This window comes from Oncorhynchus nerka, linkage group LG9b, assembly GCF_034236695.1.
Source record: "Oncorhynchus nerka isolate Pitt River linkage group LG9b, Oner_Uvic_2.0, whole genome shotgun sequence".
Lineage (NCBI taxonomy): Eukaryota > Metazoa > Chordata > Actinopteri > Salmoniformes > Salmonidae > Oncorhynchus > Oncorhynchus nerka.
In genome coordinates, this window is record NC_088424.1 from 8,269,958 (window position 1) to 8,292,956 (window position 22,999).

General features: G+C 42.0%; 1 protein-coding gene and 1 long non-coding RNA gene across 2 annotated transcripts; one reads left to right on the top strand and one right to left on the bottom strand.

The window, feature by feature from the left end:
- Positions 1–6,732: 6,732 nt before the first annotated feature.
- On the top strand, positions 6,733–17,580 carry LOC115114047 (uncharacterized). Its single transcript, XR_003861183.2, has 5 exons — positions 6,733–9,254; positions 9,506–9,577; positions 15,525–15,812; positions 16,913–17,029; positions 17,135–17,580. It is a non-coding gene; the product is annotated as an uncharacterized LOC115114047 (long non-coding RNA).
- A 2,293-nt stretch (positions 17,581–19,873) lies between these two features.
- Positions 19,874–22,787, bottom strand: LOC135565652 (uncharacterized protein K02A2.6-like). Its single transcript, XM_065013224.1, has 4 exons — positions 22,566–22,787; positions 22,148–22,424; positions 21,695–21,930; positions 19,874–21,493 (listed from the first exon to the last, which is right to left on the bottom strand). Exons 1-4 carry the CDS (start codon positions 22,785–22,787, stop codon positions 19,874–19,876), a joined length of 2,355 nt encoding a protein of 784 aa, XP_064869296.1.
- Positions 22,788–22,999: the final 212 nt, after the last annotated feature.

Here is a 22,999-nt window from a genome sequence, read left to right on the forward strand (position 1 = left end):
AGCAAATGTTCCGTTTTTACAAAAAATATTATTTGTGTCGACTAATCGCTCCGTTTTGTTCATCACGTTTGGGTAAGGAAAAAATAATAATAATAAGTAATTAAAACGCAAACTTTTTTCCAAATTAACTCCATAATATCGACAGAAACATGGCAAACCGATGTTTAGAATCAATCCTCAAGGTGTTTTTCACATATCTATCGACGATAACTGCCACGATGGATTTTTACTTTCTCTTCTGAAGAAATGGAACGCGCATGGACCTACAGATTACGCACACAGGACACCGGGCGGGACACCAGGTAAATGTAGTCTCTTTATGGTCAATCTTCCAATGATATGCCTACAAACACGTCACAATGCTGCAGACACCTCGGGAATAGACAGAAAGCGCGGGCTCATTCCTGGCACATTCACAGCCATATAAGGAGACATTGGAACACAGCGCCTTCAGAATCTGGGGCATTTCCTGTATGAAACTTCATCTTGGTTTCGCCTGTTGCATTAGTTCTGGGGCACTCACAGATAAGATCTTTGCAGTTTTGGAGACGTCAGAGTTGTGTCTTTCCAAGGCTGTCAATTCCATGCATAGTCGAGCATCTTTTCGTGACAAAATATTGCGCTTAAAACGGGCACAGCGCCCCCATAGGTTCAAGAGGTTAAAACAGTATTATCATCTCCCTCTATAATAGTAGAGTCTTGTATAGTTTGTAGGCTTGATAAATTATTATATAAATAATAAAAGCGTGAATCATCATTATTTGGACCGTATAGATTAATCAGCCAAGTCTGTTTATGATCCAATAACATATTTTAAAGAATTAATCAACCTTGCGGATCTATTTAGACAAATTGCACATTCGGATCAAAATGATTGTTAATTAATATCATCACCCATTTTGAGTTTCTTTGACCATGGGAGAAGTATTTTCGCCCCCACCCCCCTATATTTTGAACTATATTTTGTCTCCCCCAGTCCTTTTTCCACACAACTTCATGTAAAATTGTTGATGAGTTTCCTGTAAACAATAGATATTATATTCTCTTTTAGCCAAGTAAATACTGATAGTAAGAAAAGACAATCTGCTAAGCTATACTTGTTTCACTTTTTTTTTTAAATGAGATACACATTTCAATTCTATTTATCATAATATATGTTTGTAAACTTACCATTAAAAAGTACAAAAAACGATTGAGTGTCCATTTAGCTGTACCATGATATTTGCATGCTACTGAGTAAACCTCCAATTGTTCTCCACTATTCCACCCGCTAAAACCTCCCCCCATTATAAGTTGGGTTGTCGTCCTATTGACTGGCAGACCACCCCTGTCCACCTGGATCCTAGGGTATTTGAGACATTGGGACCCATCATAAAAAAAGCACACAGTGCCACCCATAGAACAGAAACAGATTAACTGCCAAAAGCATTTCCAACGCCCTCACCTCGTATACAGTTATAAAAAAATATATACAGTACCAGTCAAAAGTTTGGACACAGTTACTTATTCAACGGTTTATCTTTATTTTTAGTATGTTCTACATTGTAGAATAATAAGGAAGACATCAAAACTATGAAATAACACATGTGGAATCATGTATTAACCAAAAAAGTGTTAAACAAATCAAAATACATTTTAGATTCTTCAAAGTAGCCACTCTTTGCCTTGATAACAGTTTTGCACACTCTTGGCATTCTCTCAACCAGCTTCATGAGGAATGCTTTCCAACAGTCTTGAAGGAGTTCCCACATATGCTGAGCACTTGTTGGCTGCTTTTACTTCCCTCTGTTGTCTATCTCATCCCAAAATATCTCAATTGGGTTAAGGTCAGGTGAATGCGGAGGCTAGGTCATCTGATGCAGCACTCCATCCCTCTCCTTCTTGGTCAAATAGCCCTTACATAGCAGAGATGTGAGTTTTGAGTCATTGTCCTTTGAAAAGCAAATGATAGTCCCACTAAGCGCAAACCAGATGGGATGGCGTATCACTGCTGAATGTTGTGGTAGCCATGCTGGTTAAGTGTGCTTTGAATTCTAAATAATTCACTGACAGTGTCTCCAGCAAAGCATGCCCACACCATCATACCTCCTCCATGCTTCACGGTGGGAACCACAAATGCGGAGATCATCCGTTCACCTACTCTGCGTTTCACAAAGACACGGCGGTTGGAACCAAAAATCTCAAATTTGGACTCATCAGACCAAAAGGACAGATGTCCAATGGTCTAATGTCCATTGCTTGTGTTACTTGGTCCAAGCAAGTCACTTCTTCTTATTGGTGTCCTTTAGTAGTTGTTTTGTTGTAGCAATTAAACCATGAAGGCCTAATTCACGCAGTCTCCTCTGAACAGTTGATGTTGAGATGTGTCTGTTACTTGAACTCTGATTTATTTGGGCTGCAATTTCTGGGGCTGGTAACTGTAATGAACTTCCTCTGCAGAAGAGGTAACTCTGGGTCTTCCTTTTCTGTGACAGTCCTCATGGGACCCAGTTTCATCATAGCACTTGATTGTTTTTGCGACTGCACTTGAAGAAACATTCAAAGTTCTTAAAATGTTCCAGATTGACTGACCTTCATGTCCTAAAGTAATGAAGGACTATTGTTTCTCTTTGCTTATTTGAGCTGTTCTTGCCATAATATGGACTTAGCCCAATTTGGTAAATGGCCATCTTCTGTATACCACCCCTACCTTGTCACAGCACAACTGATTGGCTCAAACACTTCAAGAAGGAAAGAAATTCCACAAATTAACTTTTAACACCTGTTCATTTAAATGCATTCCAGGTGACTGGTTGAGATAATGTCAAGAGTGTGCAAAGCTGTCATCAAGGCAAAGGGTGGCTACTTTGAACATTCTCAAATATAAAATATATTTTGATATGTAACCATTTTTTGATTACTACATGATTCCATATGTGTTATTTCATAGTTTTATAATGTAGAAAACAGTACAAATGAAAAAAACAACTTTGGACTGGTACTGTATGCATATTAAAACATCTTCATTTATTTCCACAATTAACGAATAATATGCATAATAAAGTAGACAGTTTATATGAAGGATTGTTTTCCTATAACCGAGATTGACATTACAAAAATGCATATACAGTTGTAACTATTTGAGAAGGCATGGAACATTTATCAAGAATGAGGAGATTTGATTAACCAATGTCAAATCCTAGCTGATACACTCCTTTCCCCTGAAACACACACACGCTAGTCCCCCGTTGTGACCATTTTCCCAAGCATCTCTGTGCAGTCAGACCATTTGATTATTTTGTGCCACTAGGGCCACAATAATATACCCCCTCTCTGAATGTCCGAGGGTGACCCCCGCCCCATGGGTTACTGCAGCTAGTGTAGTCAGCACTGCCACTACCTGGGTGGGGGCACCCAACCGGAATTCCCACAGGCTAGGTACAAGGTTGTCAAGTTTCTCATTAGCAGCTTTGAGAAATTCCTTGTGTATCATGCTCACCCATCCGGGGGCTTTGGCTTTGTTGGACCAACCCTGCCAGGCAAGCTCAGGCTCCTGAGGGGCCGGTGCTGCTTTAGGGGGTCTTGGACTGCATTTATCTTTCTATCTTGGCTGTGTATAGGCTACTTGCAATAGGCCTATAAAACAGAGTACTTCTCTTTAGTGTGTGGGTCGCTCAGGTTGGTGTATAGGGTTGGGGGCCGTTCCATCATGATAGGACAATAAATAAATATACTCTATTTATCATTTATTTTAAAGTGTATATCCCATATCTGCACAAAATTGAAAGCTCTCTCTGTCACATCTCCTGCTCGCAGACACACATGGGTTCTGGCAATTGCAACCATTTTCGTATCTTTTCCAAACACGAAAACACACACCCCACCTTCCATCACAATACACCCACACATACCCACATACTGTGCCTTCTATGTCCTCTGTCTACTGTGTTTATCCCTACCATGTTGATTCCTCCCTAATTTCAGGCTTTTCAGTCATTTTGTCTTCCAGTTCCGTACTGTATATACTCTTTTGAGAGTACTCCTGCTGGAAGGAGTCTTTTGAAATGGGCTCTCCAAAGACTGACTGTTATTTATTCTTATGGTCCTCAATGATCTCCGCAAGTCTTTACATAAAATAATCATTAGTTGAATCGTTGTCACCACACTGTCACTTAACCCATCCTTCATGAACAATTATAACATTTAAGACCAGTTCAATACAAAAAAGCCACTAGCATCAATGGGACTGAAATACTGACCCAATACTGGAATGGAATTTATTTCCAAGCCTTTAATTCTGCCACATTCCGTGGTGCTTGAAGAGAAATGAAAAAGTTACCAGAACTGATTTACACTACAGGTGTTCATATTTTAGAGCAAAATCTGACATTTGTTAGCTAAACACGATATGAACATGTTGCTTTGTTCTCACTTTTTATGTTTTTCTACCTCTTTTTCTTTCTTGTCCTCATCCACAGATTTCAGTAGGAAAGAGACAAAGACAGAGGGATATACTGAAGACAGAGAGGAGACGACACACAAAGAGAGTGAGTGGAGGAGATCACACAAGAAGAGCTTTTTTAAGAGCACAATGTTTTGTTCAGAATCCAATAAATTGTCCTTTCCAACCACCTCTGTCTGGGGGTCAATGAATTTGTCTGGCAATCAGTTGGAAATCAAACAAAATACCCAGTGGGCAAAATGCCTTAACCAATAACAACACCACAGACACAGCAGGCATTTCTTGATGTTCTACTCTTTCCGATCTATATGAGAGTGCTTAAAAGTACCTTAAATACTATTATACAGTATTAAATCATGCACCAATTATTTGAGAGGGCACTAATTGCCAAATGCAATATCTTGGCATTAATTGTGTCTTCTACAGTTTTATCCTAAATATTTATACAATTTTAGGGGCATGACCCCACCTCAGTTTCAATAGGTGTGACCCATTTCAGATTGAAGACAAAGAAAATTTGGTAGATAATGGACATGATGGGAAGCTATTATCCCAAGTCAAGTCATTCAGTCATGTCAGTCTATCGGTAACTGTGGGGTATTGCGTCATAATTTGTTATCAGGGAAAGTTAGCAACCGGGATCTTATCTGTAGCTCAAGGATTTATTGCCAATTAAGACAGTATAAGAGCCCAGTCAAAGTTTCTCAATCTTTTCTAAAGCATGAGAAATGAAAAATCTTCATACAAACTGGTCATAATGTTTTCACTTGGGTTTATTCATAATCATTGTCTCGACATTACTCAATTCATTGTATTGTCTCAACAGATTTACCAGTTGGCTTTTTAAAAAGCCCATTTCTAGCTTCATTGACTGGATACATTGTTTAAAAAAACTAAATCACAAAACTATTTACCCTTTATCGGTCCTGAAAAAACACCAGAAGTAAAGCTATTTTTTTTGGTAGGTATGAATAAGCCCTAATGGACTAAATTATAGTTTGACAAATGGGTTTTTAATCTCCAATTAGATGGTAACGCTCCAGCATCTCTCCCCCATCTCTCCTATGAATCATGTTTGGCACCTGTTCCACACAACGCTCCACTATCTGAGCTCTTCCATCATAAACACGTGGTGACTGACTACTTTCAATGGACATGGGTCAGCAAATGCACTATGATTAGGCCTTGTACATGTTGATACCCAATACCCTGTTTCCAACAATACCATGCACTTAAAAACTCTGAGAAGACCCTTAGCAAGGAGCCTCTGAGACAATGATAGGTCTGTATGTGGGAGAACATTCCCGTCCTTGGTTTATGGTCCTTTCGGTCATGTATTAGGTCTTTGTACATGTTGGCCTTAATGATATTGCGTTTAAGATGCTGTCACATGACCTACAAAGCTTATCATATAGATGCTTCCTGCCCAATGAAGCTCATTTGAGTTCATCCATCAGATGCTTGGACTCTAGCTCTGACCATTTCAAGGTAAGATTGTTTCACTGTAGGATGAATGCATTGTGAAAATGTATGCTTTCAGATTTGTATAATTTTTGGCATAGTCAAACGAATAAACGACATGCATGATATTGATATCACCCACCTTTTGAAAAAAATTTTTTGTTAGGACAGCAACTTATACCAGTTAGATTGTACATCATGAGAGGATTCAACAGACAATCACCCTGAAGTCTAATGTCTGAGTAGGAATAGTTATTTATTTGTATAAGACACTTGCTGCCACTCTGAAAATGGACATGGGCAAATTGGAGAAGTGCATGCCGTTGTCTCATCCCCCAAAATAGAAGCTCACTTCACACCAAAATTAGCAGTGTGGTGCCAGAAATGAGTCATATCAGACTAGACGCTATGATCTCTCATGCATTGTTGTCGAATCACAAGTGCTGTCTTTTCCAGGGGACAAATGTGCTTGGGGCATGAATAACATTAATGAAGCATTTCATATTCTCCGTTCCGCACCATGCCAAGTTAGAGTGACAGGTGAGCTGATCTGTTTGAAGTCCTAGAGAGAGAGGGGGAGAGAGAGAAGAGAGTCGCAGGCCAAAGAGTTTTAGAGCAGAATTGTTATGAATTCCCTGCAGGTGACTGTTATCAGCACCTCACAACCCTGAGCTGCACTCCACTCCCCACCCCCCACGACCAGATCCTGAGAGTCTAGGGGGTACCATAAACCTGCCTCTCAAACACTCTATGACCTGTGTGAACTGGGCCCTGATAGGTTGCTAGGGAGGTTACTAGGGGGACGGACATCTGCCGCCACACAATACTTGCAGTCTCCCTCAAGCAGTGGCAGAGAGCAACATCTCTGTCTCTGCCCATCAACAACTGGACACACTCTGGACTTGTGGAATGGTGTGCGTCCACAAAGTGAGTGTGTAACATGTATATAATTATTGCTTGTTGTTCTTTATAGTACTACTATTGCCTATTGTATGTTTCTCCTCTGTGTTTACTGTGTTGTGTAATACTCTTGCACTAAGTTATCAACGTGAGGGGATTTAGTCTTTTTCTCACCAAACCTTTTGCCTAAATCCAATGACGGGGTGAATGTTTTGTTTGATTTCAAATTGAATTCACATTAGTTCACAACTCAACCAAATGTAAATCAAAACCAGGTGTTGAACTGACGTCTGTGCCCAGTGGGAGTCCTGTCCTGGAAAACAAACACGTTGCAGGAATGCCATAAAGGTTGAATCTATTTTTTTTACAGAATCATGAGGCGAGGAGATAGGACGGAAGGAATCAAGGAAATACAATTGAGATTCACACTTTTTGGGATAGGGGGCAGCACTTTCACTTTTGGATGAATAGCGTGCCCAGAGTGAACTGCCTCCTACTCTGTCCCAGATGCTAATATATGCATATTATTATTACTATTGGATAGAAAACACTCTGAGGTTTCTAAAACTGTTTGAATGATGTCTGTGAGTATAACAGAACTCATATGGCAGGCGAAAACCTGAGAAAAATCCAACCAGGAAGTGGGACATCTGAGGTTTGTAGTTTTTCAAAGCTTGGCCTACCGAATACACATTGAGATATGGATAAAATTGCACTTCCTATGGCTTCCACTAGATGTCAACCATCTTTTGAAACTTGAATAAGGATTCTACTATAAAGGAGGAGCTCATGAGACCTCTTTGAGTCAGTGGTCTGGCAGAGAGCCTTGGTCTCATGACGCGCGCTCCCGACAGAGTTATCTCGCGTTCCAGTGCTTCTCTGAAGACAAAGGAATTCTCTGGTTGGAACATTATTGATGTTTTATGTTAAAAACATCCTAACGATTGATTCCATACATCGTTTGACATGTTTCTAAAGGACTGTAACAGAACTTTTCGAGTTTTTGTCTGGATGAAGTGCCTGCGCCTCATGAAGATGTATTACTGGGCTGAACACGCTAACAACAAGTGGCTATTTGGACATAAATGATTGAACTTTATGGAACAAATCAGTCATTTATTGTCGAACTAGAATTCCTGGGAGTGCCTTCTGATGAAGATCATCAAAGGTAAGTGAATATTTATGGTGTTGTTTCTAACTTTGTTGATTCCAAAATGGCGGCTATTCCTCTGGCTGTTTTGGGTTCTGAGCGCTGTTCTCAGATTATGCTTTTTCCGTAAAGTTTTTTTGAAATCTGACACAGCGGTTACATTAAGGAGAAGTCTGTCTTTAATTCTGTGAATAACACTAGTATCTTTTATCAATGTTTATTAGGAGTATTTCTGCAAAATCCCCAGATGTTTTGGAATCAAAACATTACTGCACGTAAGGCGCTAATGTAAACTGAGATTTTTGGATATAAATATGCACATTATCAAACAAAACATACATGTATTGTGTAACATGATGTCCTATGAGTGTCATCTGATGAAGATCATCAAAGGTTAGCGATTAACTTATATATTTCTGCTATTTCTGCTTTTTGTGACTCCAATCCGGTGATCTGGCGGTGATCTAACATAATCATATGTTGTGCTTTAGCTGTAAAGCATTTTTGAAATAGGACACGATGGGTAGATTAACAAGGTGTTTATCTTTCATTTGCTGTATTGGACTTGTTAATGTGTGAAAGTTACATATTTCCCCAAAATATTTTTTAATTTCGCGCTCTGCCTTTTCAGCGGAATGTTGCGCTAGAAAGTTTAAGTGGATATAACCCACATCCTATCTAGTGAAGGGATTAAACCAAGGCCTCATACCTTTTAAAGGGTTAATAAAGTGTTATGATAAACTGTTAAGGTCTCCTCTCAGGATACCTTTCTGTGTGTGTTAAAACCTGTTTTGAGTGATATGCCCTGCAGACACTATCAGAAGGCGGAAACTGCCTACGCTCACACTCCTCCTGTCTGGGTCCCACCGTGACTGTCTGAGGTTCTGAGAATACGACTGGTTTTCTGAGAACACAAGGCCACCGCAGGCTTGATGGAAACCGCCACCTGGCAGAGGATGCTTAGACTTATCTATTGTGAAATGTCAATGGGGAGGCAGGATGTCTTAGACACCTTGCAGAACTTGGAGAGAACTGTCATCTACTGTACTCTGTATCAACTTCTGCCATGCAATTGTATTACTAAAGGAGAATCATAATACTTAAACAAAGAGTCCATTTCCTTTCTACTACCAATATATAAGTTTGATAATTATATAGACCTGCTCATCTGTTGAAGAAATTGACCAACACTAGTCAAATAATTAAAGAAAAATTGTTAAATTTACAGATGTTTTCTTTCATTATTCTAGGCATAAATCATGTTTCTGACATGGATTGTTAACCGATCTACATTTCAAAACAGTGAGTAAAGTACATCCAATCATTTCAACAATAGAAATGATAGAGGCCAGGCCTCCTGTTTTGTGGTGACAAAATTGTGAGTTAGATAACTAAATGCAATAAAAGTTGTAGAAAATTGACTGCAATGTGTAACCGGTTCTTTTCTGACTAAAGACATTCTAGCATTCTAACATTCTGTAAAAAATGAATTTCTAGATGAAACATTATCTGAACAAGCCAGCCATAACTGTCTTTCTGCATGTTTTCCTCAGTCATTTCCAAGAACTCCATAATTCTCCATATCCCAGAGACGATGGACCTAAACACAGAGGATCTCCTTATAGGTAAGATTGTAATCTATGTCCCAGAGACATACAGTACAGTACAGTCCAGTCTTCACAGAGGGACACAGATTAAACCTAGTGCTGAACTTAATTAAAAGCATACTCAGTGGAGATTCTCCATTTAGGGACGGTCTCACAGACACTGATAAATAATAATAAATGTAACTTTGATAGCGCTTTTCAGAATAGCAATCTCAAAGCTATTAAGCTTAATGCTTTGCTTGTGTGAGGCCCCGGGTTCAATCCCTGGCATCTCTGCAATTGTTTGGGGCGGCAGGTAGCCTAGTGGTTAGAGCGTTGGGTTAGTAACCGTATGTTTGCTAGATTGAATCCCTGAGCTGACAAGGTAAACATCTGTCGTTCTTCCACTAAACAAGGCAGTTAACCCACTGTTTCTCGGCCGTCATTGTCAATAAGAATTTGTTCTTAAACTGACTTGCCTAGTAAAATAAAAAATAGCAATCTCAAAGCTATTAAGCTTACTCCTGTACTTGCTGACATTTGAGGTCAACTGGTTATCACATTTGGTGTCATAATACCAGACACAATCTGAGTTGAGTGCATGTCGGCTCCCCAGCGAGCTGTGAACTAAATCCTTTTCTGCTCCTCACACCTCCCCTTGCATTCCAAGGTTTCCTATCTAAGATTAAATCTCTTCACTTATCGATGGCCACAAGCGAAATTAACCCACTCCACTCTTTCACTCAGAAATTGAAGTTATTCAGATGTAATCAGACCTCAAAAGTAGAGTAATGTTAACATGAAACCAAACTTTGATTTCAAAGTGTAACGCTCCTACAGTATAAGCAAAACAGCAAAAATAGTGCTGGTGGTAGACAACTGGTGCCAAAATCATGGCTCTCCAAGTAACTGCTTTTTAGGGTCTGTCTGAGATGGTCAAACAAATCTAGACCTCTATTTATGGAATTTATAATTGGAATGATAGAAATGAATGTGCCTTGAAAATGTATGAGGCCTAGATCTAGCCTATATCAAAGTGGATATATTGCCTTCCAGGACTCTACTCTACTCGACCCAATCAGGTATTCTACAATCTTACCCTACTGGCCAGGGTGGAATGGAGCAAACAGCAAACCTTACTTCATGTCGATATAGTTCCATAACTCCGGCAATCAGTTCCTGTATACTCCTGATGATGTTGGCAGGAGAATCGCCTTGAGCTACTTTGTTCCCGTTTGTATTATCATCAACAGGTCCCCACTTTCCCCGCAGATGCTGATTTAGGCTGTGCTGCAGTGTTGGCCCTGTATGCACTCACACATGTGCTCCCAGTAGAGCATTCTCCACCCCATGCAGGATAGAGTCCAAGAGGACACAAACCTTAAGTGCCGTTAGGTAGTCAAAAGATTAAGCTCATTCTCAAGGCATAGAGTTCGGCTAGGTGGAGATTTAATTAAACAAATAATAGGTTATATGGAGGTCACTCACTAACATTAGTCCTCCCTGAACCATCTTGGGACATGCGGGCATACTTTCCTTAAGAGCAAAATACGTTGAAAATACATTTTCAAACAACTTTGCTCACTGGGTTTGATCAACAATCCTTGATTGTAGAGGTTTTGACTTAGGCACTCAGCAGAGGGGGTGGTTGTCTTGATGCTCTCTGAAAACAACTGCTCTAGTCAAAGCGGCTGGTCCCTTCACATGGAAGGCAATGGCCGCCGGTGACCATAGCAACGAAGTGAACAAACATTATCGTTGGCCAAATCAACTCTATTATTGGGTTGAAAACACGTCTTATATTATTCCCACTCTCCAGATAGTGTTATACACACAGAAGATGATGCTATCAGACCGTGACTGCTAAGAGCTGCAGATAGGAACGTGTGAGCATCTCAAAGAACTTCACCTACTCTAAGGGAAACACCACCAACTGTGGTAAAAAAAAAGTTAATCAGCTGAACCAGTGATTGAGTTTGTTAATTTCGTTACCCATCATTCATGCAGTTTGTTCGAGAGGGCCGGTTCCATCAGGCTGACATGTAAAACTATCTCTTATGGCTCCTAAAATCATGTCCCTCTCTTAATAAAAACACTTTCATAATTTTTCATATTTCATGCACAACACATTGAAACCTCGTACATATTTATTTATTTAGCTCCTTTGCACCCCATTCTTTTTATTTCTACTTTGCACATTCTTCCATTGCAAATCTACCATTCCAGTGTTTTACTTGCTATATTGTATTTACTTTGCCACCATGGCCCTTTTTGCCTTTACCTCCCTTATCTCACCTCATTTGCTCACATCGTATATATGTTTGTTTTACTCCACGTGTAACTCTGTGTCCTAGTATGTGTCGAACTGCTTTGCTTTATCTTGGCCAGGTCGCAATTGTAAATGAGAACTTGTTCTCAACTTGCCTACCTGGTTAAATAAAGGTTGAAATAAATAAATAAATAAACATGTAGTGGGTTATTTAACCAGGCAAGTCAGTTAAGAACAAATTCTTATTTTCAATGACGGCCTAGGAACAGTGGGTTAACTGCCTGTTCAGGGGCAGAACGGCAGATTTGTACCATGTCAGCTCGGGGTTTTGAACTTGCAACCTTCCGGTTCAGTATTTCCTTTATACCATTTTTAATGTCATCACAAAATAACAACCAAAACTGCATTAGTGTTCTTTAGATCGCCTCTGACCATTCCCCACGTTCTCTGTTAGAAATATTGTTCCAGTTTTCACTTTAGAACATGTTTCAGCAGGAAAAGTCTGTGAAACAAAGGCCTCTGGGAGATGCTGAATGTTCTGTCCTTGATTTACAACACGGTGTAAGTTGTTAAACCCCACCAGTTCTCTCCTTCTGAGGGTCTGGTTGAAGTCATTCATTGCGAACTTGTTCTGACCTATCTGGATCCTCGCAAGACAGTCATGACAACATCAGAAGTAATCCATCAAACTAATGTTCTTTGAGTCGCACAGATTCTTCTAATGCCAGCAGCAGTTTTGTGAATGTGACCGGGCTGCCATTGAGTGCATGGTTCAAAAGCACCTACAACTCTGCCATGACAGGCCTTGCTGGACAATACTGTTCAATAGAAAAACAAACAGGTACTTGCTGCTTCCTGTTTTTTTTAACAGCTCCTGAGTTATGCTAATAGCTAATCTAATCATTCCGGGTATGCCTGCTTTGTATTGTAGTTCCTTGAACATGAATGTGAAAGCGTGCTGTTTTCACATACCGTATGTAAACACTCATATGGTGCTGGAGATAATTAATATGAAGTTGAAAAGTGGTGGAATTTCCCTTTAAACTTGATTTTGTGCTTTTAGTTGCAGATTGGGCACAGGTGGAGCTGTTTGGGTCGTTAAGGTGACAAGTTGCACCTGGGTTTGGGATCAACTAGGAGGTAAAAGTTCCTGGTGCCCAGTCCCGGCTTTCTCACCACAAGCACTGTTTAGATATGGTTGATTGGTTTTTTAATTAGGTGCACCCTTCAACACTTACACACGGGTTTACCTTCATCATGCATCTCCATTACATGCCTACTGTCACACTTCACAGGTTAGTTTTCCTCTGTGGTTTTGTACTTTGTTGGTGGTTTAATAAGTATTTTTGTTACTCCTTAACTGCCAACGTGTGGACTCCCTTGCTTGTCACCATCTAAGAGCCAGGTTGTGACAGAAGTAAGACAATTATAAACAATGTACAAAACATTAGGAACACCTGTGCTTTCATGACATGGACTGACCAGGTGAAGGCTATGATCCTGTATTAACATCACCTGTGAAATCCACTTAATCAGTGTAGATGAAGGGGACGAGACAAGTTAAAGAAGGAGCCTCCTTTCTTTTTGATGCCCAATTAACCTCTACCAAGGAGCACCTGCTGTCTACCAAAACCTACTATTGTGTACCTTAGTAACACTTCCCTTTTTCAACAGGATTTTTAAGCCTTGAGACATGGATTGTGTATGTGTGCTATTCAGAGGTTGAATGGTGAAGACAAAATATTTAAGTGCCTTTGAACGGGTATGGTAGATGACAGGCGCACTGGTTTGAGTTAATCAAGAACTGCAACGTGTCGTGGAAATTTCCTCTATTTACCAAATCATGAGCGCAAACCACAACACAAGTCAGAGTTAGTTATCAAAGTCCGTCTTTAATTATATGAGCTCTATCACAACCCTGTGACTCTCAGTTCAAATTCAGTGTCTATCAATGAATTCTCTGAGAGCCCCTTACACATTGCAACTGCGATCCTTTAATAGCAAAGAACACACATAGTCAGAGAGCATAGACATAATAAATCGTTCAGCTTTGTCTCCTTACTCAAACCCCAGAACCATAAACCAATCCTCCATATCAACAGGCATATATCAAATTGTCATTTAGATACAACCAATTCTAAATACAACCAATCTTGGACAAGCTCACGGGGAGCAGACACTGCCAGACACTGCCATCCTCCTCTCCCCGATGGGAAAAGTAGGGAGTGACTGGCACACAGACACAGTGGAGCAAAAGATATGTTTACACATGATGACACCTTGACCTCTCCCCTCTCTGCGGCCCATGCAACCTTTCTTGACATAGAACAGATAACTGCCAATGGCCACCACTATAGTACAACAAAATACATTCTTATGAGAAATAACTCATAAGCATATGATGAATATAAAACATCTTACCTATGTTACCAACCAATCCTGATTATTCCCCAACAAACGCTGCAGGGTTATTCCATGCTCAACAGTTTCCTGTGTGTATCAAGAATGGTCCACCACCCAAAGGAAGTCCAGCTAACTTGACACAACTGTGGGAAGCATTGGAGCCAACATGGGCCAGCATCCCTGTGGAATGCTTTCAACACCTTGTACAGTCCATGCCTGACAAATTGAGGCTGTTCTAAGTTTACAAGGGTGTCTTGTACACTTTATGTACATCCACTGAATGATGCTTCCTTTACTCATCTCAGTTGCCAAATAAATTCTTAAGTTGCCTGTTAAGTTTATGCGGAGAAGGTAGAACTCATTCTGGACTTTTTCTCATGTCTGACATTGATGGTCAGTGAGGTCTTCAATGTTACAACAGAGTGCCGTCAATTCCCTTCCCATGAAACTAACAGCTAGCTAATAATGAAAGTCCACCAGTCCGCATCTCTTCGTCAATATGCTTATAGAAAAACAAGTAGAGTGACGTCAGTCTTCATTAAAGACAAGGTAAGATTGGGCTCCTGAGTGGCGTAGCGGTCTAAGGCACTGCATCTCAGTGCAAGAGGTGTCACTACAGTTCCTGGTTCGAATCCAGGCTGTATCACATCTGGCCATTGTTTGGGAGTCCCATAGGGCGGTGCAAAATTGGCACGGGTTTGCCGGGGTAGGCCATCCTTGTAAATAAGAATTCTTAACGGACTTGCCTAGTTAAAATAAAGACCGTGAGTCCAATCAATCAAATGTATTTATAAAGCTCTTTTACATCAGCAGATGTCACAAAGTGCTATACAGAAACCCAGCCTAAAACCCCAAACAACAAGCAATGCAGGTGTAGAAGCATGGTGGCTAGGAAAAGCTCCCAAGAAAGGCAGAAACCTAGAGAGGAACCAGGCTTTGAGGGGTGGCCAGTCCACTTCTGGGTGTGCCAGGTGAGGATTATAAGAATACATGGCCATTTAAGGCCAGATTGTTCTTCAAGATGTTCAAATGTTCATAGAATACCAGCGGGGTCAAATGATAATCAGTGGGTGCAACAGGTCAGCACCTCAGAAGTAAATGTCAGATGGCTTTTCATAGCCGACAATTCAGAGGTTGAGACAGCGGGTAGAGAGAGAGTCGAAAACAGCAGGTCCGGGTCAAGGTAGCACGTCCGGTGAACATGTCAGGGTTCCCCAACCGCAGGCAGAACCATTGAAACTGGAGCAGCAGCATGACCAGGTGGACTGGGGACAGCCAGAATTCATTCAAAATTATATTGTGCCTATCTTTCAGATCTGCCAACCAGGTTCGGTGGGTGACAGGTAAGTGTTTCCACCAAGCTGTTCAATGCCTGGAGTGGCACGCTGGAACTTCCATAGGCTTGTAGACCTGAAGCAGTGTGATTTGGTACAGGTAAGTATCACACACACATATACACACACTCAATCACTTACTCAGTTTTGTTGTAATAATTATTTTAACTTAAGAAAATTGTTCCTCTCTCTTTTAGCTCAACCACAGTCTTCACAGCTGGAGTCGTGTGCCCTGCAACTGCTAAACTGGCCATGAAAGGTGATACAGGTGATTATCACATGCATGTATACACATATGCACACTCTCCCTCACTTGGGGCGCTATTTAATCACATCTGCTTTAGCCGACATCCACATAGCGGTTGTTTTGGCGGTGTCTGAGGTGTTAGAGCTGTCAAATTCACAAGCGGCTCCTGGCATTATACCTAAAGTGGACATCGCATTAACAGAAATCTCATGCAGCCCTGTTTACAAGAACACTGGAATTTGAGATGTAATCTACACCTCAATTAGGCTGATAGAAATCCAGATTATTTAGTTGAATGATTTTGAATTTGAGTGTCATAATTTCTATATAACCTACAGTTTCTAGTTCTGAACTTGTACCGCAAGTAGGACGGATGTGGTTTTGTGACAATGATCAAGAGCTGCTGCTTACTGATTTGACAGATCCAACGCAGTTACACCTCAGACACGGCCAAAACATCAGCTATGCAGTGTCGGCTATCGCCAGTTACACCTCAGACACGGCCAAAACATCAGCTATGCGGGTGTCGGCTATCGCCGGTTACACCTCAGACACGGCCAAAACATCAGCTATGCAGTGTCGGCTATCGCCAGTTACACCTCAGACACGGCCAAAACATCAGCTATGCGGGTGTCGGCTATCGCCGGTTACACCTCAGACACGGCCAAAACATCAGCTATGCCGGTGTCGGCTATCGCCAGTTACACCTCAGACACGGCCAAAACATCAGCTATGCCGGTGTCGGCTATCGCCAGTTACACCTCAGACACGGCCAAAACATCAGCTATGCCGGTGTCGGCTATCGCCAGTTACACCTCAGACACGGCCAAAACATCAGCTATGCGGGTGTCGGCTATCGCCGGTTACACCTCAGACACGGCCAAAACATCAGCTATGCGGGTGTCGGCTATCGCTGGTTACACCTCAGACACGGCCAAAACATCAACATCAGGGTGTCGGCTATCGCTGGTTAACGCCTGATCTGTTTGAATCTAGGCCTTACAACTAAACAGACTGAATGAGTGTATGATTGACTCATTCAGTCTGAATCTAGGCCTTACACTCATTCAGTCTGTTTAGTTGTATGATTGCCAGTTAAGAAAATTGTGCCTCTCTTTTAGATCTGCCACCAGGTTTTCAGCTGCAGTCACAGTAGTCCTCTGCTGTGTTATTTAATTTACCGGCTGCACCAGTTCTTACTACACTGGCCACGGTGAGGAATACCCAGATGGATACAGGTAATTCAGACTTGTATTGCATATGCCCACCCACACCAACAGATGTACACACAGACATGTTGTTGAGCTGTTTATTTACTGTCACTTTGTGCATCTCTCTTTCAGATCTGCCATGCACTCCACCACTGCCCGACAGCCTCACCCAGAAGAGAATTACACTGGGCCTATGGAGACTGACAAAGCAGAGATGGGTGGCTAACTAGAAAAAATAAAACGTATACACTTTCTCACACACATTTGATTTTGATTAGTATGTAAATATATTGTGATTACTTGTTTTATATGTATGCTCCATTTGATTATGATTGGAAATATTTAGTCCTACAGATTGTGTTATCCATTTCCCACAAAGGACATGTGCAGTTGTGCTTACTCACAGTTGGTGGAAAAGTAAGGAGAGATGGTGGCTGACAAGGAAAAATAAAATACAATATGTGCACACACACTCCCTCTCTCCCTCTCCCACACAATCTGTGTGCTTTTGTCTGAGCTACAAAACATGACTCATTATTTGAGGAAAATATATGCAGTAAAGTACATTCACAGTTAAAGCAATGTCTTTGGTTCTTTGGATATTTCTCAGAATATGTGTGACCAAAAGGAAGTCGGCCGACCTAATTGCCTTGTTCAGGGACAGAACGACAGATTTTTACCTAGTCAGCTCAGGGATTAGATCCAGCAACCTTTCGGTTACTGGCCCAATGCTCGAACCACCAGAGGTGGGACCAAGTCATTGTTTTACAGTCTCAAGTCCTAAACTTTGAATTTTGAGTCCTAAACAAGTTATAACGTGCTCTTCACCAAATGTAATACCATTTCATATTTTTAACAAAAGTAATAGTATATTACATTTACGCAAATCGTGAATGCGTTTAAAAATATCTATGTATTTATTACTTTCCAAATAAACGTTATATTTCCATGGAAATACATGGGTAGCCATGAGAAAGAACCCCAGCAGGAGACGCGTGGTAGGCTGGGTCGGGTCGTGTGGGGCGGTTGCTCTCCGTGAGAAAAATTAAGCAGCAGAGTATCTGCTGGTCATCCAACATGGCAATTCACATAGAAATACATGACCTACAACAGCCTTTGCCGTGTAGAATAGAGAATCGAGTACGGATCTATAGATTGCATTTCTATCTGGAAAACTATCTAAATGCGGCGCCTCAGATGAAATAAGCCGCCGTTCTTCATGCATTATCAACGGAGGAAGCTCAAAACTGCGGAGGACAGCCGAGAGGGGGATGGTGGGATTTGTGTGAAGCATAAACACAATCAGAGGTTCAAGCACTCGCCGTAATCAGCAGGTTAGGAAGAGTACACAACCATTCTAGGAGGCACTCTGCCAAAAATGTGCTCATTTGATCTTTTCCAGCTCCAAACAGCGTGGTGGCGAGTCAATCTGCAAACCTAATCTAGGCAAGCAGTGAGGAGCGCACATAACAATACACGCTACAGACATCACAAGCAGTGAGCACATAACAATACAGGCTACAGACATCACAAGCAGTGAGCACATAACAATACAGGCTACAGACATCACAAGCAGTGAGCACATAACAATACAGGCTACAGACATCACAAGCAGTGGGCACATAACAATACAGGCTCCGGACATCACAAGCCAGCAAGAAGAAACCCATGAAACAAACAAGTTACACACACTCATAAACACACAACCTCGTGTGATGGATAGCTGTCGGCTATATTAGCCACGATTTACTGTTCTTTCTGCAGCTTCAAATGTCGAACAAAGTTGGAAATTGTTGCGCCTCCATCTGTAATTTTCTTCCCGCATGTTTTGCAAGTTGCAATCCGTTTTTTGTTGATACAGCGTCATCTTTATATCCGAAAATAATTATTTGGGGTATCATCTTTCCAAGGGCTCCATCTGAATTCACCCGCCCATGTTCGTCTGCACTTGCCACCACAACTTTTTCTCAGCTGGCACAGTTTGATTGGCTGCTGTCCGATTCAAACTGTAATCCGTTAAATGAAGAGTTGATGCGCTACACACTTTTTTTAATAGCATCATTTTTAATATTTGGGCTTGGGGAGGGTATCAAGCCAGGTCGAGTCATAGGCTCAAGTCCAAGTCGAGTTGCAAGTCATCATATTTGTGACTCGAGTCCAAGTCATGTGACTAACCACCTGCTGCCCCAAAAATATAAAAGCCTCATGAGCTTAGTTAAACTGTCACACTCCATGAGAACCCAAAACATAAGCTTGCTAATTTGATAATTGCAAATCCTATTTCCATTTCCTCCATTATACGGATCCTGATAAATGAAATTTGCCTGGCTCAGAGAAGCTGTCAGTCTCGTGCGGACATGTTCTCTATAGCATTGCGGGTGTAGTGTCTTAACACTTAGTACTTATTTATGTAATAAGAAAGACTCGAAATACAAGTAATTGAACTGGAGCTTCACATTTACTCAAACGAGTTATTATCAGAATAACATAGAACAACCTGCGCATGACCAAGGGTGCTCCCGCCTTAAAGGGGACATCAGTAATTAACAGAACATAACATTCCTTCTCTTATACAATCAGAATTACTTTTACCAAACTACAACTGAAGCATTTCCCAGAACATGTTGTAGTTATTTTGCATCTTTTAATTTGAACTTGAACAGTTAGTTTTTGTTTGTTTGTTTATAAGTCTAGTCTGTCTGGTGGACGGTGCCTTCGTTCTGGGTAGCGCCTCGGATTGTCTGGAGGCTCTTGAACATCCTCAGTGTGTGCTTGTTCCATTATAGCTTCTGCTATAGCAGCACCTTCATCAACACGTTCCCTTCTTTCAGCCTGGGGTCTCTTTACTGCCCCACCGTCCTCTACAGTTCCCTATGTGTCACTCTCAGGATCTCTCTGTGCCTGTTCTCTCTCGATTGTTGTGCTGTTTTCCGTGGAATGCATTTGGTTAATGTGACGCCTCCACATTATGTCTGGGCTCACTTGAACCTGGTAAGTTCTGGGTCCCGTTTGTGTGTGTACATCCCCTCTTATCCATTTCCCTCCTCTTCTGTAGTCTCGCACCATCACTTCCTGTCCTGTTTGGAGATGGCGCTCCCGGCCACCGGAGAGCATCTTGGCTTGTTTGTTCAGCACTTCATTACGCCTGTTTGGCTTCATGATGTCCAGCTGTGTGCGGAGAGGCCTCCCGAACATCAGTGCGGCTGGGCTTTCATTTGTCGTGGCATGTGGGGTGTTTCGGTAGGAGCCCAGGAACTTGGCCAGTTTTGTTTGCAAAGTCCCTTCGTCTCGTTTTGCTGCACGGAGTCCTTGCTTTAGGGTTTGCACAAAGCGTTCTGCCAACCCATTGGTGGCAGGGTGGTATGGAGCTGAGGTTGAGTGTTTGATTCCATTTACTGACATGAATCTTGTAAACTCATCACAAGCTTGCCCGTTGTCACTTACCAGCTGCAATGGCAAACCGAAGCGTGCAAACGTTGTTCTGAGACACTCTATCCTCTGAGCTGAGGTGGAGGAGTCAGTGCAAAACACCTCTGGCCATTTGGAATGGGCATCCACTATAACCAGAAACATGTGCTTTTCAAAGGGACCAGCGTAGTCCACATGAATTCTCTGCCATGGCTCTGCGGGCCATTCCCATGGGTGGACTGGGACAGGAGCAGGCATGTGAAGGGTTTCCAAACATCCGCTACAGTTCTTCGCCATGTTTTCTATCTGTTGATCCAGACCTGGCCACCAGAAGTGGCTCCTTGCGAGCAGCTTCATTTTGACAATTCCAACATGACCTTCATGTAGTTGCTGCAAGACTAGATGTTGGCATTTCTGGGGTATCATGACTCTCATTCCCCACATCAAACATCCTTGGTACGTTGTAATTTCGTTTCTCCGCTGGAAATACGGAGTCAGCTCCTTTCTGCCAGTAGCTGGCCATCCTGACATGGTGTAGGTGTACACTTTTGACAAGGTCACATCTTTCCTTGTCTCCTGTTTGATAACTGTGCTTGTGACTGGTAGTGCCTCGAGCTGAGCGGTATGGAACATGTTCACTGCATCCACCCTCCTTTGTCTTTCTCTTGTACACGGCAGTCTGGATAATCCATCTGCATTTGTGTGGAGGGATGACGGCTTAAACTCAATGTCATACATATGACTGGCAAGGAACAGGGCATATCGCTGTAACCTGGCTGCTGTCATTGCCAGAATGCCTTTCTTTGGACTGAAAATGGAAAGCAACGGCTGGTGATCTGTAACCAGTGTGAAACGCTTGCCATATAGGTATGGGTGGAATTTCTTGACGCCCCACACTAGTGCCAGTGCTTCTTTGTCGATTTGTGAGTAGTTTTTCTCTGCATCATTCAATGTTCGTGACGCGAATGCAACTGGCCTCTCTGACCCATCTTTTAGTGTGTGTGAAAGGACGACACCTAAGCCATAAGGGGACGCATCACAAGCCAACTTCACTGGCATTTCAGGGTCGTAATGCATGAGGACCTGTTCAGATGTTATGAGCAGTTTTGCCTCCAAAAATGCATGTTCACACTGCTCTGTCCACCGCCATGTCCTATTCTTTTCCAGGAGCTGATTTAGAGGCTGGAGTACTGCTGAAAGGTTTGGGAGGAATCTTCTGTAGTAATTGATCAGTCCCGTGAAAGATCTCACTTCTGTGATATTTTGTGGTCGTGGTGCCTGTACCACTGCCTCAATTTTGTCCTGTGTTTTGTGCAATCCATTGCAGTCAATCTCATGTCCACAGAAGACAATTTTGTCTTTGAAGAACTCACACTTCTTTAAGTTTGCCTGTAGACCATACTCTTTCAGTCTTTTCAGGACCTCTTCCAGGTTAGCCAGGAACTCTTTGTCGGTGCGTTCTGTTATGATCATGTCATCCAGGATACACTGGTCAATAGTTTGTTGCCAAATGGCTGGGGCTGATGCAATGCCAAACACCAGGCGGTTATACCTGTATAGACCTTTGTGTGTGTTTATTGTCAGGTACTGTTTGGAACTCTCTTCAACTGGTAGCTGCAGGTAAGCCTGTTTCAGATCGATTTTACTGAAGTGTTTCCCACCAGCTAGTGCAGCAAAGATGTCATCCAGGCGTGGTAGGGGGTATTGGTCCACATGCAACATTGAATTCACAGTTACCTTGAAGTTTCTTCACAATAGGAACTATGGGTGTGGCCCATTCGCTTCTGTCCACTTTCGTCAGGATCCCTGTATCCTGCAGGCGATCGATTTCCGCTTCCACCTTTGGTCTCAGGGAGTATGGAACAGATCTGGCTTTGCAGAATTTGGGGGTTGCATCATCTCTCAGTACAAGTTTTGCTGTGAAGCCTTTTACTGTTCCCATCTGATCACTGAAAATTGTGTTGTATTTCTTCCGCAAGTGTTCCAGTGTTTGGTCTGTGCCTTTCTCTTTCGACTGGAACGTGTGGAGCATTTTCAAGTCACACCAGTTCAGCTTTATTTTTGAAAGCCATTCCCTACCAAATAATGGGGGGCCAGTTCCAGGCACCACATACAGCTGTAACTGCTGTGTTTGCCCCCCATAATGCACTCTGACCTGCAACGCCTCCATTGGGCTCAATCTCTCTCCTGAGTATGTCTTCAGCAACACATTTGTGTTCTTCAGCTTGATAGCCTTAAAGTGCTCATTGTAGACGGTAGTGGAAATTATAGACACTGCAGATCCTGTGCCCAGCTCCATTTTGAGGGGTTTGCCTTCGATATCTGGTGTCACCCATATTATGCTACTGCTGGGAGAAGTCACTGTGTTGAACTCCATTGTACCAATTAATCGTTCATCTGAATCACTGCCACTGTTCTCTGCTAGTGCATTCACTTACCCTTTAATTTCCTCAGTTTTCCTGTTGTGACTGAATTTTGCTTTGCATGCTCTTTGAATGTGCCCCCTTCTACTGCATTTGTGACAATTTCGTCTTTGAAACGGCAGTCCTCTGCTCTGTGACCATCTCTGTCACACCTGTTGCATTTATT